This window comes from Dendrobates tinctorius, unplaced genomic scaffold, assembly GCF_039654945.1.
Source record: "Dendrobates tinctorius isolate UK_male_01 unplaced genomic scaffold, ASM3965494v1 ptg000231l, whole genome shotgun sequence".
NCBI classification, from domain to species: domain Eukaryota; kingdom Metazoa; phylum Chordata; class Amphibia; order Anura; family Dendrobatidae; genus Dendrobates; species Dendrobates tinctorius.
The window spans coordinates 3,554,798-3,573,630 of NW_027361898.1; the positions used below are offsets into that span (position 1 = coordinate 3,554,798).

Consider the following 18,833-nt stretch of genomic DNA (forward strand, 5'->3'; position numbering starts at 1 on the left):
CTTAGGATCCATGCGGAACCCCTCCCCTGACACAATCAACCCCAGAAAGGATACTTCTTGAATGAAAAATGAGCATTTTTCCAACCTGGCATACAAATGATTCTCCCTCAGTCTCACGAGAACCATCCGCAAATGGTGCAAGTGAGATTGACTGTCCACCAAGAACACCAAATAGATAACCACAAAACGACCAATTAAATCAGAGAAAATTGCATTAATAAAATTCTGAAAAACAGCAGGAGCGTTGGTGAGACCAAAGGGCATAACCAAGTTTTTGAACAGCCCTTCATTTGTCAGGAATGCTGTTTTCCATTCGTCCCCTTCCCGGACTCTTATAAGGTTATATGCCCCACGTAAATCCAGTTTAGAGAACCACTTGGCCCCGGTGAGTTGGTTACATAGATCAGGAATTAGGGGGAGAGGGTATGTATTTTTCACAGTAATTTTGTTTAATTCCCGAAAGTCGAGGCACGGCCGCAAACCACCATCTTTTTTCTTAACAAAAAAGAAGCCCGCCGCCACAGGTGAAACAGAAGGCCTAATATGCCCTTTGCGGAGACTCTTGGTAATGTACTCCTTCATGGCTAGACGTTCGGGCCCGGACAAATTGAACAGGCGAGCCTTGGGTAACTTGGCTCGATGGACTAGATTAATGGCACAATCAAAGGGTCTATGTGGTGGTAGCACCTCAGCCTCACTTTCAGAAAATACGTCTTCAAAATCTTTCAGGTACTCCGGAATACCTTCCAGATCGACAGACGACACTGACACAGATTTTACTGGGGTGACAAGAGTTGTCAAGTTACAACATAGACCGTTAGCCATACAACCCCACTGAATGATCTCCCTCGTGACCCAGTCAATAGTAGGATTGTGACGTTGAAGCTAAATCTTACCCAGTACCAGTCCAGCCGGCAGATTATTTAGAACAAAACACCTTAATTTTTCCACGTGAGTGGAACCCACTTTCAGAGAAACGGTATCGGTCATGAAACAAATTCCCTCCTGGGTGATAGGAGAAGAATCAATTGCCATGATTTTAACAGGATCTTTTAACCTGACTGTCCCTATCTTATGAAAAGTCACAACTTTGGCATCGATCAGATTAATAGAAGAACCACAGTCAACAAAGGCGGTAGTCCCAACCGGACCGCCTGTAAGTTCTAGTTCCACCGGAAGCAGAATTTTAGTAAGTGAGGAAAAGGGTACCTGGGAGTCTGGGCAACCTCCTCGATTGTTACCCATACTCAGTCGTTTTCCTGACGGCTTCACTGAAGAAGGGCAAGAAGGACAGTTCCTTCTCCAATGTCCAGCGGATTCACAGTAAAAGCACAATTGGTTGTTTCCACGGTGTCTCCTCTCTTTTTCCTTCAATGACGTGGCACCAACCTCCATGGGCTCAGGACTAGATGCAGAGTCTCTCAGATTGGAGAATAAAGGGATCTCCTGCAGCATGACCCCTCTTGCCCGCAGCCTACGGTCCATGCGGACAGCCTGGATCATAGCGTCCTCCAAAGAATTCGGTGGAGGATGAAGGGCTAGGGCATCTTTCAAACGTTTGGACAGGCCTCTACAGAACAAACCCCGGAGGGCAGCATCATCCCAGGAGACCTCCGCTGCCCAGCGTCTGAACTCAGAGCAGAACCATTCAGCAGAGTGCCTCCCCTGTGTCACACTCATCACCATATCCTCTGCCAGACGCACTCTATCAGGCTCATCATAAATGTGCCCCAAAGCCTCAAAGAACAAATTCACAGACATACGTTCAGGAGCAGAGGAAGAGAGAGAGAAAGCCCATGCCTGTGGGGCCCCCCGAAGTAGGGAAATGAAGACCCCACCCTCTGGATCTCATCCCCGGAGGATCGGGGCCTCAGAGAAAAAAAAAAAAGCTTGCATCCTTCTCTGAACGACCTGAACTCCCTTTTATCCCCTGAGAAAAGGTCTGGCAATTTGACCGGAGATTCGGGGGACGCCAATGACGCATCTCTATCCCCAGCACTAGGAGCCCCTGCAGCGACAGCCCCTGCACAGTATCCACCAACTGTTGCTGGGTATGGGCCATCGTGCGCTGCTCCACATTAAGTTTGTGGAATATTTGGGTCAGGTGCTTGACCTGATCAGCCAAAGCTTGTATGGGATCCATGAGGATAACACACTTTTTTTTTTTTTCCTTCAGAGGAAAAAAAAACTGAAAGGGTCAGCTATAATGTCAGGAACCCCGCACTGCACTTACTCACTGAGCCAGTGCGTGTGTCCTGAGTACAAAAACAGTGCTCAAAGATACCTGTGGAGCAGGGCAGCAGCGGTGATGATGCGTGCTTCAGAGTATCAGGACCTGAAGCACGTGACTGCTGGGGGCATGGCCTAAGCTCCTCAGAGCTAGGAGCTGCAGGGAAACTCCTAGAAAGGTAACTACAGGACAATGTTACCAAGGGGCATTGACAGAGACAGAAACCAGATGATGCCGGGGTCAAAGCACAAGATAGCAATACAGTACCAAAGGGTTAGACAGAATGGATAGTCAGGACGTAGCAATAGATCAGAAAACCAGAACGGGCAATAGACGGTACAATAGGGACAAACTGTAACGGAGTAACAATAGCCAAGCCAGGAGGTCAGAACTGGAAAAGACAATAATACCAAAACGAGAGATGGAGTACAGAGTGAGGGAACAGACCGGTTCATACACGGGAATCAAACAAGCAATGCAGTATACACGCACACCAGGGGTCAGACATACCAGAACAACAGTATAGCTGACAGAGAACCCTGGTAAAGAGTGAGTATAAATATCCCTTCCAGATCTAGAAAGAGGCCACAAACACTTAACCCTGAGAGTGCAGGGCAAGAACCCTGTTCAAACCATGACAGCAGAGATGTAGTATAAAGCGTGGAGGAGCTCCAGTTTAGTGCTGAGACAGGAGAGGTGAATCCACACTACCGCTGACTCCAGCAGACAATGCCGCTAAGCTGGAGTCACCCAATGGAGCAGACCTAAAGAGAAGTTAGTGCAGTATCACCCACAGGTAGTGTCTTCTGTGTGGACATTTAGTTTATTTTTTCCCTTGTGTTATAAAATAAATGCAGTAATTCTGCAAAGAAAGAGATGTCTCCATAGAAAAGACAAAGCATCTGTTGTGTGGATGTGGTTGGCAGATAAAATAGCTAATGACTGAGTTCCAAGGCACGTTGTTATTTTTTTCCCCATGTAAACATGTCCGCTATATCCTTGCAGGCGCTGCTGGTGGATAACATCCCTCAGTTCCTGGACTGAAGATGAACACGAGGACGTCTCACCAAGAAGACAGCAACACTCCCTGATTGGACAGGCAAGCTCTTCTCTCAAGGTTTGGCATCCTGGAGTTTAGAGTTCTTACATGACCAATCTTGAATCCAGCAAGAGTGTGGAAGGTCACTGGACCCTTCGTGTGGACCTCTGAGCCTAAAGATGAGAAGATGTCCACCGTCTAGAACTGTGAAGAGTAAAATGAGTCCATGCTTTCGTCCTGATCTGTGCACCAGAGTTGGCTGTCTAAGTCTTGCCTAACACCTCTATGAGTCAATGCAGAGACAAAGAGACCCAGATAGTTGGGAAATATCTATGCATCACCTAGAACGTCTTCTAGATGTTCCATCCAAACTTTCCAAATCTTTGAATGTACCACACATGACTATCCTCTCATAGCCACACAGCCCAATTGCATCGGTATAAGAGCCAATGAGGTGTTTCCATGCTGATCCTGACAGTAGCAGATAAGCCCCCTGAAGTTTCCCCTCTACATTACTTGGTCATCTCCACTCCAGGAGGACACCACTGTCCGCTCCAGCTGCCATGCTGCCTTTGGCTGTCTTCATCTTACACTGCTTGCCTATGGCATTGGGACACTATGACATATGTAAATCCTGGGTGACATCTGATGATGGCCCATCCTGGGAATATTATGCCTGTCAACCAAAGCCCATGGTGATGAAAGAATATGCCATCCTCAAGGTGGACCCTCCTGGAATTACCTGTGGTGACCCCGCGGAGTACTTCTGCACACACGTAAGTACTGTGCTGCCTAATGGTGAGAAATCAACACAAAACTGGTCCCCGTATGTCTCATTTCATGACGTCATACCAAATTTCGAAGATGGGATTTGTCTAAGGCTTAAATCCAAGGACATACATCTCAAATAGACAGAAAAAGCAGGTGCCAAGGGGCCCATTGGGTGCAGGTGCAAAGCTCTGGTTGGCTCAACCCTGCTTGCAATTGGGTGCTCTGACCTAACCCTTCACTAGCACCGTTAATTAGCAAACACAGAAGGGGTTAACTATCTCAGTAGTAATATCCCCTTCTAGTTCCTGATGACCCTCAAGTCCACTACAACCCATTACAGCTGGCATCTACTTTTTTTACCTGGCAGTGACTCCAGCCCTTTGGTCCCATGAGTCCTGTTTACGGGGGGGGCACTGGGCACTGGTCAAGTAAATCCACACCAGCAAAGACAACTCATTTAAAATTTGTTTTTCCTACTTAATTGGACAACTTATTAGTATTTTCTATAACTAGTTTACAAATTGAATCCACAACAAATGTAAATAAAAATCAGAACCTAACTTTCCAAACATTACAAATAAAAAAAAAATTGCTCCTATCAGACTGGATGACATATTGAGACTTGCCATCATAAACATTCCACAATTATCCCCGGTGATCAGTATTCCTCTTCAATAATCTGTCTTTCAAATGAGCTGATTTTTATTTTCCGTGATGAAATATTGATGTGTTTGCTGCAAGGTCCTCTCAGAAGTCTCTCTGTATCCAGCGCTCATCCCGCATAAGCTTTTAAACATCACTACCCTTTTCCTACTTTGTAGGCATTTCTGAGTCTTCCAATCAATAATGCACTTAGGGCCGATGGTAGTATATGTTGAGCACAAGGACTGGACCACTATCCTGGGGCCACTGCTCCGGAAAAGAGAAAGACACAGCTCCAGAATGTCCTTCTATCTAATTACATTTTGTACAAGAATATAACTACTATAATACTACCCCTTTGTACAAAAATATAACTACTATAATACTGCTCCCTATGTACAAGAATATAACTACTATAATACTGCTCCTATGTACAAGAATATAACTACTATAATACTGCTCCCTGTGTAAAAGAATATAACTACTATAATACTGCTCCTATATACAAGAATATAACTACTATAATACTGCTCCTATGTACAAGAATATAACTACTATAATACTGCCCACTATGTACAGGTATATAACTACTATAATACTGCTCCTATGTACAAGAATATAACTACTATAATACTGCTCCCTATGTACAAGAATATAACTACTATAATACTGCTCCTATGTACAAGAATATAACTACTATAATACTGCTCCCTATGTACAAGAATATAACTACTAAAATACTGCTCCTATGTACAAGAATATAGCTACTATAATACTGCTCCCTGTGTAAAAGAATATAACTACTTTAATACTGCTCCTATGTACAAGAATATAACTACTATAATACTGCTCCTATGTACAAGAATATAACTACTATAATACTGCCCACTATGTACAGGTATATAACTACTATAATACAGCTCCTATGTACAAGAATATAACTACTATAATACTGCCCCTATGTAAAAGAATATAGCTACTATAATACTACTCCTATGTACAAGAATATAACTACTATAATGCTGCCCCTATGTACAAGAATATAACTACTATAATACTGTTCCTATGTACAAGAATATAACTACTATAATACTGCTCCTATGTACAAGAATATAACTACTATAATTCTGCTCCCTGTGTAAAAGAATATAACTACTATAATACTGCCCCCTATGTACAAGAATATAGCTACTATAATACTGCTCCTTTGTACAAGAATATACCTACTATAATACTGCTCCTATGTACAAGAATATAACTACTATAATACTGCTCCTATGTACAAGAATATAACTACTATAATATGTCTCCCTGTGTAAAAGAATATAACTACTATAATACTGCCCCCTATGTACAAGAATATTGCTACTATAATACTGCTCCTATGTACAAGAATATAACTACTTCAATACTGCCCCCTATGTACAAGAATATAACTACTATAATATTGCCCCTATGTACAAAAATATAACTACTATAATACTGCCCCTATGTACAAAAATATAACTACTATAACACTTCTCCTATGTATAAGAATATAACTACTATAATACTGCTCCTATGTACAAGAATATAACTACTATAATACTGCCCGTATGTACAAGAATATAACTACTATAACACTTCTCCTATGTATAAGAATATAACTACTATAATATTGCTCCTATGTACATGAATATAACTACTATAATACTGCCCCTATGTACAAAAATATAACTACTATAACACTTCTCCTATGTACAAGAATATAACTACTATAATACTGCCCCTATGTACAAAAATATAACTACTATAACACTTCTCCTATGTATAAGAATATAACTACTATAATACTGCTCCTATGTACAAGAATATAACTACTATAATACTGCCCTCTATGTACAAGAATATAACTACTATAATACTGCTCCTATGTACAAAAATATAACTACTATAATACTGCTATGTACAAGAATATAACTACTATAATACTGCCCCCTATGTACAAGAATATAACTGCTATAATACTGCCCCCTATGTACAAGAATATAACTACTATAATACTGTCCCCTATGTACAAGAATATAACTACTATAATACTTCCCCTATGTACAAGAATATAACTAGTATAATACTGCTCCCTATGTACAAGAATATAACTACTATAATACTGCCCCTATGTACAAGAATATAACTACTATAATACTGCCCCCTATGTACAAGAATATAACTACTATAATACTGCTCCTATGTGCAAGAATATAACTACTATAATACTGCTATGTACAAGAATATAACTACTATAATACTTCCCCTATGTACAAGAATATAACTAGTATAATACTGCTCCCTATGTACAAGAATATAACTACTATAATACTGCCCCTATGTACAAGAATATAACTACTATAATACTGCCCCCTATGTACAAGAATATAACTACTATAATACTGATGCCTATGTACAAGAATATAACTACTATAATACTGCTCCTATGTACAAGAATATAACTACTATGATAACAGATGATGCATATAAGGAGGGGACCATCCATAGCATGTTATTGGCCATGAGTGCTTTTGGGGGAGACGTGTTGTGCATCTGTCATATAGTGACTGGTAGCTTTAGACTTCTGCACGGGTGGGCTCCTTTCCTTCCCTTTCTTGCCATAAATGTTGTTAATTAGCCATGGAGGGTCCCTATGGGCAGTGATCAGATTGTGGCAGCAGAGAGGTGAGAGCTCTTTAGCGCTGTCTCATGGGAGCTGAATGTGGTGTCAGGTGGGTGACGCGACATGTGATGCAATGTCTGCGTTGTGTGTGACGTTCCTGTGGTTGGATTGACACCCTTCTTGTGCGGTTACTGTTATGTGCAGGTGTTAAGGGCCAGTCAGCTTGTTAGGTTTTTGTTGCATATAGGGGTTGGTAACGCTCGTCATTCATTGTGTGGTCCTTTAAATTCTCTTGGCGTACACGCAGCGTGCTCGGACATCTTTGTGCAGAGCTGATCTGGGCTGTACCCAAGGGCTGTACATGGCAGAGCATCTCTGCGGGGAGCACTTGGTCCCCACAATGGCAGAGATTGTAAGAAGTAGCGCAGCAGTGTGGGCTGTCATGCGTCCGTCGCGGCTTTTGTAGTCTGGCCAAACCTCCTGGATCCTGTGTAGTGTAAATCATACATTATGTAAATGAGATGTCTTTTGTAGGATGCAATTGCCTTAATGGAAGAAGCATAAGGAAGCTGCAAGGATAAAGACGTTCTCCTAATGCCGGGCGGAGGATGTGGCGTCTCCTTGTGTCGCAGGGCTTCGCTATGCATTGTAGCTAATCACTAAAATTTTAGGGGCTGTCCAGATGTATGTAACTGAGCCTGTGATACTACAACTCCCAACATAGCTAAGACTTACTGCCTAACATAAAGGTTGTTAGAGGTCTGATACCTCTGGATATAAGCAATGAGTGTCCCCATCACTGACAGCCAGAAGAGCCTCCAGAAAGGTAAGGAATCAAAGAGTAAGAAAACCAGCGCCCCCACAGGATGCTTGTGATATTGCAGCTCAGCTCCATCACTGCACTACAATGCTGGTTAGTTACATAACCAGACACAACCTGTGGACAAGGGAGGCACTGTTTTAGTAATGAAGACATGTTGCTTCTAATGCTGTGCGACCCCCTTTAAGATTTGATTACAGAAGACAAGTTGAACCACTTAAAGGTACAGTGCGTTGCTCCATGAGAGGCAAGAATCGCCATTTTCAGGATAGAGAGGTGGTGCCACTGATGACCCCGACTCTTACCCATTGACGTGTGGCTGAGATAGCCCGTCCCCGGCTGCATTAGTCCTTACTGCGGACAACCATTGGCTGCCTTAAGGCCTGTGTCCTAGCGGTATGATAACAGGGAGTCCAGGGTTCACCGCGGGGATCACGGCACAGGGTTGGTCTCTCCTGCCTGGACTTAGGACATGATTTCCCGTGTTCCTCTGAAAGAGATGAGATCTGACAACCACAATGAAAGCTGCAGCCTGAGGCGTTGTCACTTGGGACTTGCCAAGTTCATATGATCCTGATACATTGTAGGTGACATGTTTCTGATTTTTCAGTTTAGCGGCCGGGAAGTGTTGGTCCGTAATTCCTTCCGTGCCATGGTTTGTACATTGGACAGTCCCCCTGCCCGACCCCTGTAAGCCCCCCACGTGTGTATGTGGCTTACTGCCCAGCAGATGGGTGCGGAGGACTCTGCGTAGATCAGGACGCTTGGAGTACAGATGGCAGGGAGGGAAGGATGGGGGACGGGTGACCTGCCCGATCCTGCCGCTCTTAGCCCAAACAGTCACAGATTATCCTCTTATCCCTGGTACAGAAAACACCGGCCGATTAACCCCCAGCATACCAGGGCCGCTCACTCCTGTAGGGATCTCGCCTGTTTCGCTTCCATTGACCACCTGCACCTCTCGGCTCTGGCACTGCTGTAATGGGGCTCGGCAGACAAATCCTCTCTGTCACATCTCACCCAATAGTGAATTAGTGAGAATTATTGCCATCGTGCGTTTTCTACATTGATCTGAAAGTGTCAGGCCACGTTCACACGTTCAGTGTCTGGTCAGTATTTTACATCAGTATTTGTAGGCCTAAACCAGGAGTGACTGATAATACAGAAGTGGGGACGGGTTTCTGTTATACTTTTCCACTCGTGCTTTTGGCTTACAAATACTTATTTAAAGTACTGACCAAATACTGAGCGTGCGAACGTGGCCATATGCAGTGGGACCTGGGTGCACCCAGCATTGCTCTGCAGCAGGTGCTGTGTTCTCTTGGCCTTGCCTCTTTGCACTACTGTATATCCTACGAACCCCATATACAGTGCTGTGCAAATTAATTGGAACAAAGCATTTTATTTTAAGTAAAATCGTAAGTTGGTTACCAGTCAGTGATTCAAACCGGTTTTAACTGATTTGAACAGGCACTCACACCTGCTCAAAGAAGTTAAAACTGGTTTGAATCACTGATTGGTAACCAACTTACGATTTTACTTAAAATAAAATGCTTTGTCCCAATTAATTTGCACAGCACTGTATATCCATTGTGCTGTGATGCGTGTGGTGGGAGATCTGGTGCCATCGTGTTCGGGGAGGTCCTGGAGTTTGTTGTGGTGCGGAGCGTCCTCATATGCAGGATTAGTGATAAAATTGTAATAACCTTGTAAGAGGATCACAAATCCCCCCGAGGCTTTATTAAAGGGCTCCACCATCTATAAGTACAGCACTGAGGTTGTCCTAGAGCACGGCCGGCCGAAACCCTCAGCCCTGGGACACCCTGGAGAGTGACGGAGAGGCCATGCATAGTGGCCACTACACGGCTCAGCAGACAGTAACACACGTGATCGAAGAAGGTACACAGCTCAGCAGACAGTACCATGTATGATTGGAGTAGTTGCACAGCTCAGCAGATAGTACCACGCGTGCTCAGAGTAGGTACACAGCTCAGCACACAGTACAGTGCCTTGCTTCAAATATAAAGATACCAAATGTAAATTTTTGGCGAAGAATCAACAACAAGTGGAACACAATTGTGAAGTTGAACGAAATTTATTGGTTATTTTAAATTTTTGTGGAAAGTCAAAAACTGAAAAGTGGGGCGTGCAATATTATTCGGCCCCTTCACTTCCAGTGAAGCAAACTCACTCCAGAAGTTCATTGTGGATCTCTGAATGATCCAATGTTGTCCTAAATGACTAATGATGATAAATATAATCTACCTGTGTGTAATCAAGTCTCCGTATAAATGCACCTGCTCTGTGATAGTCTCAGGGTTCTGTTTGAAGCCCAGAGAGCATCATGAAGACCAAGGAACACAACAGGCAGGTCAGTAATACTGTTGTGGAGAAGTTTAAAGCCAGATTTGGATACAAAATGATTTCCAAAACATTAAACATCCCAAGGAGCACTGTGCAAGCGATCATATTGAAATGGAAGGAATAACATACCACTGCAAATCTACCAAGACACGGCCGTCCCTCTAAACTTTCATCTCAAACAAGAAGAGAGAAAACTGATCAGAGATGCAGCCAAAAGGCACATGATCACTCTGGTGAACTGCAGAGATCTACAGCTGAGGTGGGGCAGTCTGTCCATAGGACAACAATCAGTCATACACTGCACAAATCTGGCCTTTATGGAAGAGTGGCAAGAAGAAAGCCATTTCTCAAAGATATCCATAAAAAGTGTCATTTAAAGTTTGCAACAAGCCACCTGGGAGACACACCAAACATGTGGAAGAAGGTGCTCTGGTCAGATGAAACCAAAATCAAACTTTTTGGCAATAATGCCAAATGACATGTTTGGCATAAAGGCAACACAGCTCATCACCCTAAACACACCATCCCCACTATCAAACATGGTGGTGGCAGCATCATGGTTTGGGCCTGCTTTTCTTCAGCAGGGACAGGGAAGATGGTTAAAATTGATGGGAAGATGGATAGAGCCAAATACAGGATCATTCTTGAAGAAAACCTGTTGGAGTCTGCAAAAGACTTGAGACTGGGATGGAGATTTGTCTTCCAACAAGACAATGATCCCAAACATAAAGCAAAATCTACAATGGAATGGTTTACAAATAAACGTATCCAGGTGTTAGAATGGCCAAGTCAAAGTCCAGACCTGAATCCAATCGAGAATCTGTGGAAAGAGCTGAAAACTGCTGTTCACAAACGATCTCCATCAAACCTCACTGAGCTCGAACTGCTTGCCAAGGAAGAATGGGCAAGAATTTCAGTCTCTCGATATACAAAACTGATAGAGACATACCCCAAGTGACTTGCAGCTGTAATCACAGCAAAAGGTGGCGCAACAAAGTATTACGTTAAAGGGGCTGAATAATATTGCGCGCCCCACTTTTCAGTTTTTGACTTTTCACAAAAATTTAAAATAACCAATAAATTTCGTTCAACTTCACAATTGTGTTCCACTTGTTGTTGATTCTTCACCAAAAATTTACATATGGTATCTTTATATTTGAAGCGTGATATGTGGGAAAAGGTTGAAAAGTTCCAGGGGGCTGAATACTTTCACAAGGCACTGTACCATGCAGGATTTGATTATATACACTGCTCAACTGACAGTATTACACAGGATAGGATTATATACACTGCTCAACTGACAGTATTACACAGGATAGGATTAGATGCACGGCTGAGTAGAAAGTACCACACAGGATATGATTAGATACACAGCTCAGCAGACAGTATCACACAGGATAGGATTAGATACACGGCTCAGCAGACAGTATCGCACAGGATAGGATTAGATACACTGCTCAGCAGACAGTATCGCACAGGATAGGATTAGATACATGGCTCAGCAGACAGTATCACACAAAATAGGATTCGATACACAGCTCAGCTGACAGTGCCACACGATAGGATTAGATACACGGCTCAGCAGACAGTATCACACAGGATGGGATTAGATACACAGCTCAGTAGGCAGTATCACGCAGGATAGGATTATATACACAGCTCAGCAGTCAGTATCACACAGGATAGGATTAGATACACGGCTCAGCAGACAGTATCACACAGGATAGGATTAGATACACGGCTCAGCAGTCAGTATCGCACAGGATAGGATTAGATACATGGCTCAGCATACACTATCACACAGGAAAGGATTAGATACACGGCTCAGCAGACAGTACCACACAGGATAGGATTAGATACACGGCTCAGCAGACAGTATCACACAGGATAGGATTAGATACATGGCTCAGCAGACAGTATCACACAGGATAGGATTAGATACACAGCTCAGCCGTCAGTATCACACAGGATAGGATTAGATACACAGCTCAGCAGTCAGTATCACACAGGATAGGATTAGATACACGGCTCAGCATACAGTATCACACAGGAAAGGATTAGATACACGGCTCAGCAGACAGTATCACACAGGATAGGATTAGATACACAGCTCAGCAGTCAGTATCACACAGGATAGGATTAGATACACAGCTCAGCAGTCAGTATCACACAAGATAGGATTAGATACACGGCTCAGCATACAGTATCACACAGGAAAGGATTAGATACACGGCTCAGCATACAGTATCACACAGGAAAGGATTAGATACACAGCTCAGCAGACAGTATCACACAGGATAGGATTAGATACATGGCTCAGCAGACATTGTCACACGATAGGATTAGATACACGGCTCAACAAACAGTATCACACAGGATATGATTAGATACACAGCTCAGCGCACAGTAGCACATGACAGGATGAGATACACAGCTCAGCAGACAGGATCACACAACAGGTGTAGATACAGGAGCTTAGGGTGCGTTCATTCTTCCGTTAAGACATTAAGTTTTCGGCCCAAATTAAATTCATGTCCAGAAGGCATACATTACATAACTGATACCGCCGGTGGATGAGGGGACACTGGTATTTTGGGGTCTGTTATGCGCCTGGCTTTTAGGAGGGTTATGCCCCTTTATCAGTCCCAGGCCTCTCTGCTTCCAGCAGTATCAGTTATGTATAGAATCCGTTTTGGACATAGGTTTTAGGCAGAAGTGAAATCAAACATGTGAACGTTTGTGTGAACGCAGCTGTAGTATCCGCCAGTCCCTGTGATGGGTATGTATTTGTAAACAGGTTGTGGGATGCAGTGACACACAGGAGGCAGAGAAAGGGTTAACAATTTTAAGAGTTTTAATAAGCAGGGGATTTACTCCTCGCAGGGAGATGAATGGTTAAACGCGGGAATAAACAGTCCAATTACAAAGGATATGCAGAGATAATGAACAAGGTAACGGCAGTTCTTTTGAATCCGCTAGAAAGTCAGTAGTTCCTCAGACTGTAGATGCTGCTTGAAAGTCAGTAGTGCCAACAACAGCTGGCACGGTGTTTTTTACCACGGGATCCTGTAGACAACAATGCCCCGTCTCCTGGCGGCAGCGGTTGGTCTCCGGTACCTTCCGCTGAGCCCCTAGTCCATATGCTGCAGTGGCTGACAAGGGTGCGGGCCATAGTCCTGTATGAGCCCAACGTGGCTCGGCAAATATAAACTGGCAAAATCAGGGTGCTAGTGTCTGTCCCGTACCTGGTCACTCTTATGTGGCATGTGCCCAGTACTCAGGGACACAGAGAGTATGGCGTCTTACTCTCTGGTAGTCACCGGGCTTACACTGCACCTCTCTCTCCCTCTCGGGTCCCTGCTATTGGCGGCGGGAGACGGCAGACGCTGGCCTGCGTAATGCTGGTGCTCCCAGGACGTAGCACTCTTCTCTCTGACCTGCTGCAGCACTACTGGCTCCTCTCTCTGCAGAGGTCCCTTTGTAGACGACGGGGGCTGCCGCAGCGCCGGTACTCGGTGTGGGGGGGAACGGAGCGCGCCGCTCACCTCACTGCGCGCTGCCCTGGGTTGGCGCCAAAACTCCCCCTGCTGCGCGCTCTTTTGCTTTATATGCCCCCTTCCCCTTTGGTCAGGAGGTTGGACCGGCTTACTATTACTTCCCCCAGGCAACAGGGGATCCAGCCTCGACAGTTCCAGCCTCGGCAAGCGGGTACCCGTGGTGCGGTCCTCCCCCTTACATATTCAGCACAGGGGGCAGAGCCACATATTAGAGCGGCCGCTCGCTCCGTAGTTCACACTGAGCTGTTTTCTGCCCTCACATCTGTGAGGTGACGAGAAGCTTCTAAAACAGCCGAATACAAAGATTGTCTCATCCTCTATCCGCCAGACTAAAACCTGGAAACTGTGGCCCCAGGCCCTGCACTGTCACATTCCAGGGGCCATCTATGTATATGCTTCTTGTTCTAGTAACGTGACTCTGAGGTGCTAGGCATGTATGTAATAAACCATGAGAGGAGTAGACACTGCTACAGTCTAGTGCTTTCTGTTATCAGTCACTTCAGTGTCTGCCTACCACGGCCTCCAGAGAATCCTGTTTGTGTAGAGGCCTCCATCCTCCACAGTAGTGTGCAGATAATGTGGCCTCGGCAGGCCACCGTCTGCTGACATTATATGTAAGGGCACGCGTACCAATCTATGTGATAGCTATGGGTCCATATTTCCTAACTCAGAGGGACTGATATTGTGGCACGTGTAGTGTGCCGCAGCAAAATCACACTCCTAAGCCTGCCTCAGTCCTTCTACAGCACCCACACAGAAATCGTGGTCATAGAAAAGCCCATCCATGTCTTCACATAGTTTAATACATCTTTTCTGGCCTCTTTTTGCAATATGATGCCCCCACACAATATGTTGTTCCACAGATGACCCTCACACACATTAATGCAAACATGTGGCCTTTTTACCATCACAGACACAGACCCCCAGACAGTATAATTCCCTCACTGTGCCCCCACATAGTTTAATGCATTTATAGTGCCGATACACATTATGATGCCACCAAAGAACATCCCACACTGTATAATGCCTCAACAGTGCCCTCACACAGTGTGATGCCCCCAAAGTAGCCACACACAGTATGATGCTCCCACAGTACCCTCCACACAGTGTGACCGCCCCAGAGTACCCTCCACACAGTATGATGCCCCACAGAACTCCCCACTTAATGTGATGGCCCCAGAGTACCTCCCACACTGTATTATGCCCCCCAAATACCCCCCCTCCGCAGTATAATGCCCCACAGTACCCTCCACACAGTGTGATGGTCCCAGAGTACCCTCACGCAGTATGATGCCCCCACAGTACCCTCCATACAGTATGATGCCCCACAGTACTTCCCCACACAGTGTGATGTCCCCAGAGTACCCTCCACACAATGTGATGGCCCCAGAGTACCCTCCACACAGTATAATACCCCACAGTACCCTCCACACAATATGATGGCCGCAGAGTACCATCCACACAGTATAATGCCCCAGAGTACCCTCCACACAATGTGATGGCCCCAGAGTACCCTCCACACAGTGTAATGCCCCACAGTACGCTCCACACAGTATAATGCCCCACAGTACCCTCCACACAGTGTGATGGTCCCAGAGTACCCTCCACACAGTGTAATGCCCCACAGTACGCTCCGCACAGTATAATGCCCCACAGTACCCTCCACACAGTGTGATGGTCCCAGAGTACCCTCACGCAGTATGATGCCCCCACAGTACCCTCCATACAGTATGATGCCCCACAGTACTTCCCCACAGAGTGTGATGGCCCCAGAGTACCCTCCACACAATGTGATGGCCCCAGAGTACCCTCCACACAGTATAATGCCCCACAGTACCCTCCACACAATGTGATAGCCCCAGAGTACCCTCCACACAGTGTAATGCCCCACAGTACGCTCCACACAGTATAATGCCCCACAGTACCCTCCAAACAGTGTGATGGCCCCAGAGTACCCTCCACACAGTATAATGCCCCACAGTACCCTCCACACAGTGTGATGGTCCCAGAGTACCCTCACGCAGTATGATGCCCCCACAGTACCCTCCATACAGTATGATGCCCCACAGTACTTCCCCACACAGTGTGATGGCCCCAGAGTACCCTCCACACAATGTGATGGCCCCAGAGTACCCTCCACACAGTATAATGCCCCACAGTACCCTTCACACAATGTGATGGCCGCAGAGTACCGTCCACACAGTATAATGCCCCACATTACCCTCCATACAGTGTAATGCCCCACAGTACGCTCAACACAGTATAATGCCCCACAGTACCCTCCAAACAGTGTGCTGGCCCCAGAGTACCCTCCACACAGTATGATGCCCCACAATACCCTCCACAGTCCACACAGTATGATGACTGCAGTTTTGAAATCTGCAACATGTCAGATTCTATTTGCGGTAAATCTGCGTTTATTTGATTTTATGCATAAACTTGAATGACATGAGGAAAATCAGCAGGTAAATACGCACGAAAACACATGTAACTCGTGACTTTATCAACACGGTTTCATCAAAGCTACGTGGCAGGACATTTCCAGTCCAAAGCCGCTTTATTTAAAACATTTCTTACAAAGAAAAAGAAAGAAAAAAACGCTCTAAAATGCAATAATGCACACGCAGTACACAGTGATAAAATGCAAGTAGCCGAAGTTAGGTAAGAAATGCTGCAGGGAATCTGCAACATGAAAACCGCTTGGAATCCTCTTTGTGAGAACGCAGCCTTAGGTCCCCAACCTGCGCGTCTCCTGCTGGCGTGAAACTAGAATTCCCAGCATGACAGAACAGACCCGGTGAGAGTTGTAGTTTAATGACAGCTGGAGAGCAGTGATCACAGCAGCATGCTGGTGTGAGAGGGAGAAAAAATGTATTATTTTTTTTAATTAACGACTATACAATGTTTAAATAGATTGGAAATAGTTTGCTGCTGCGCCAATTACTCCGCGCTGCCAGCAGATGAGCAACTGCTTCATCTAATGCATTAGGTGAGTGCCATCAAGAGGAAAGCGTAGGTACTGCAGCACCCGCTTCATGGGCCCAGAAATGTGCAAAAGGATCTCCACATTCCTGTCTGTTTCCCAGATTATCTATATTGTCTCATCATTTTGTATCTTCTTATTTTGTATCCTCCTTTTCATAGATAATCGTGTTCATTCTCTGCAGGTATTTTTCACTAGTATGTTGTCTGCAAGCTCCTGCGGTCGCTCCCCCCGGGCACCGGACTGAAGACCCGCTCTAGCAGGTGTCACCCTGGTAAGAGGGCACCATCGCTGACCTTGCAGTCCAGTCACTTATGGATTGTACACGGAAGATGCCAGCAAAATGCAGCAATCGATAAAATCCTTAACGTGAGAGCGAGTGAGCGCATTCAGGAGCCAGATTTAGAAACTCTGCGAAACAAGGGCCCCATTTCCGCCGCGTGAATAATTTATCTCGGCTCAGAGTTGTCTTACCAGTAGGCAGGAAATAGCTTCTTTGCAAAGAAGGCTTTTTTTTCCGCGTGTCCCTTTATTTTTTTGCTAACAGAGCAGATGGAATTGCTGCGCAAGCGCTTTTAACCCCTTTAGAACCGGTAGAGATTGCATGGTCATTCTGGGGAGGAGGACCTGGAGATGATGGGGTTAAAGGCCTATTCTGGTTTTAGCACAAATGTGATTTTTTTTTTTTACATAAGGAAACGTTTTGCAATTTTCCAGTTTTTTTTTTTTTCAAGATCTCTGCTTGTTGCCATATAAAAGGAATTCAAATGCAGGTTTGGCAACTGGCACCACTTTACGGAGTATGTCCTAAATTTTCAGATGGCAAACATGGGGCTGGTTGGGTCTTATACCCCCAGCACAAATGGTGATAGGTATATCCCTGTTTAGGCTTTGGGGAGATTTATCCGTCCTGGGCATGTGATGGGCACACGGTGCTGATGCCCCCTGTGATCATCATGTGACCTCAAGTGAAGCAGCAGGGCTCCCGTCTAGTCGCAGCAAGCAGTGGTCTTGAAAAGCAAGCAGAATTCATACACAAATTGTATTAGTAAATTGTCATCTTAACCCTTTAACACCTGGTCTGGGATTTGAGGTTTCTCAAGGCCTTCTGGGGTAGGTGGGGGGGATACTGTGATGGCTGGGGCAGGACTTAAACGTCACAGCAATGGTAGCGATTCTAAGCTTTCAGATTATAATAATTATATCCAGGGCCATTTATAGATTTATTGCGTTTAACTATTAAAAAGAAAACACAATTACAATCAAGATCTACACAGACCCCTGGATCACTGCCACAATGAAAATCTCCATGCTTTACACTGCATGTTGCAGAATTATGTGACATAGGGGCCAGCTCTCTATTACAAAGGGACTGGTTGGTAGCAGATCATTTGGGGCCCCTTTAAGTGTGGGTATGGTACGGTGTAGGACATGTGGCGGCACAGCGGGGGGGGGATGGGTCGGTGATGAATCTGCTGCGCTGTCCTGACACCTGTTCTGCAGCTGTGGAATATGTAGACCAAGCATCTAGAAAGTGCAGACAGAGACGTTCATCCAGACGACAAGTGCAAAGTAATGAGCCCAGGGAGCGAGCGATAAATGGCGCCCCCGACTGCGTCATGTCATCCCAGGATACTACGTAGGAGTGATAAGGCTTAGGTCCTGATAGGCTTGGAGAGATTTTACCCTTCCGTTTTGCACCTCTTGCGTTCTTTCCTGTTGCATTATTTTCTGCGCCTTCTCCATCATTTTGGGACATTATTGGGTATCGGGCGCA

General features: G+C 45.1%; 1 protein-coding gene across 5 annotated transcripts in view; it reads left to right on the forward strand.

Annotated features, from left to right (window-relative positions):
• The window catches only part of NTNG2 (netrin G2), a 119,767-nt gene that overhangs the window by 39,125 nt on the left and 61,809 nt on the right, over positions 1-18,833 (forward strand). For 4 of the 5 annotated variants that reach the window (XM_073555965.1, XM_073555966.1, XM_073555968.1 and 1 more), the window contains exon 2: positions 3,236-4,045. The exons of the other annotated variant lie outside the window; for it this stretch is intronic. In XM_073555965.1, coding sequence (XP_073412066.1) covers positions 3,833-4,045 — 213 coding nt within the window. In that variant the 5' untranslated portion in view covers positions 3,236-3,832. The remainder of the gene's footprint in view (positions 1-3,235; positions 4,046-18,833) is intronic. 5 annotated transcript variants of the gene reach the window in all.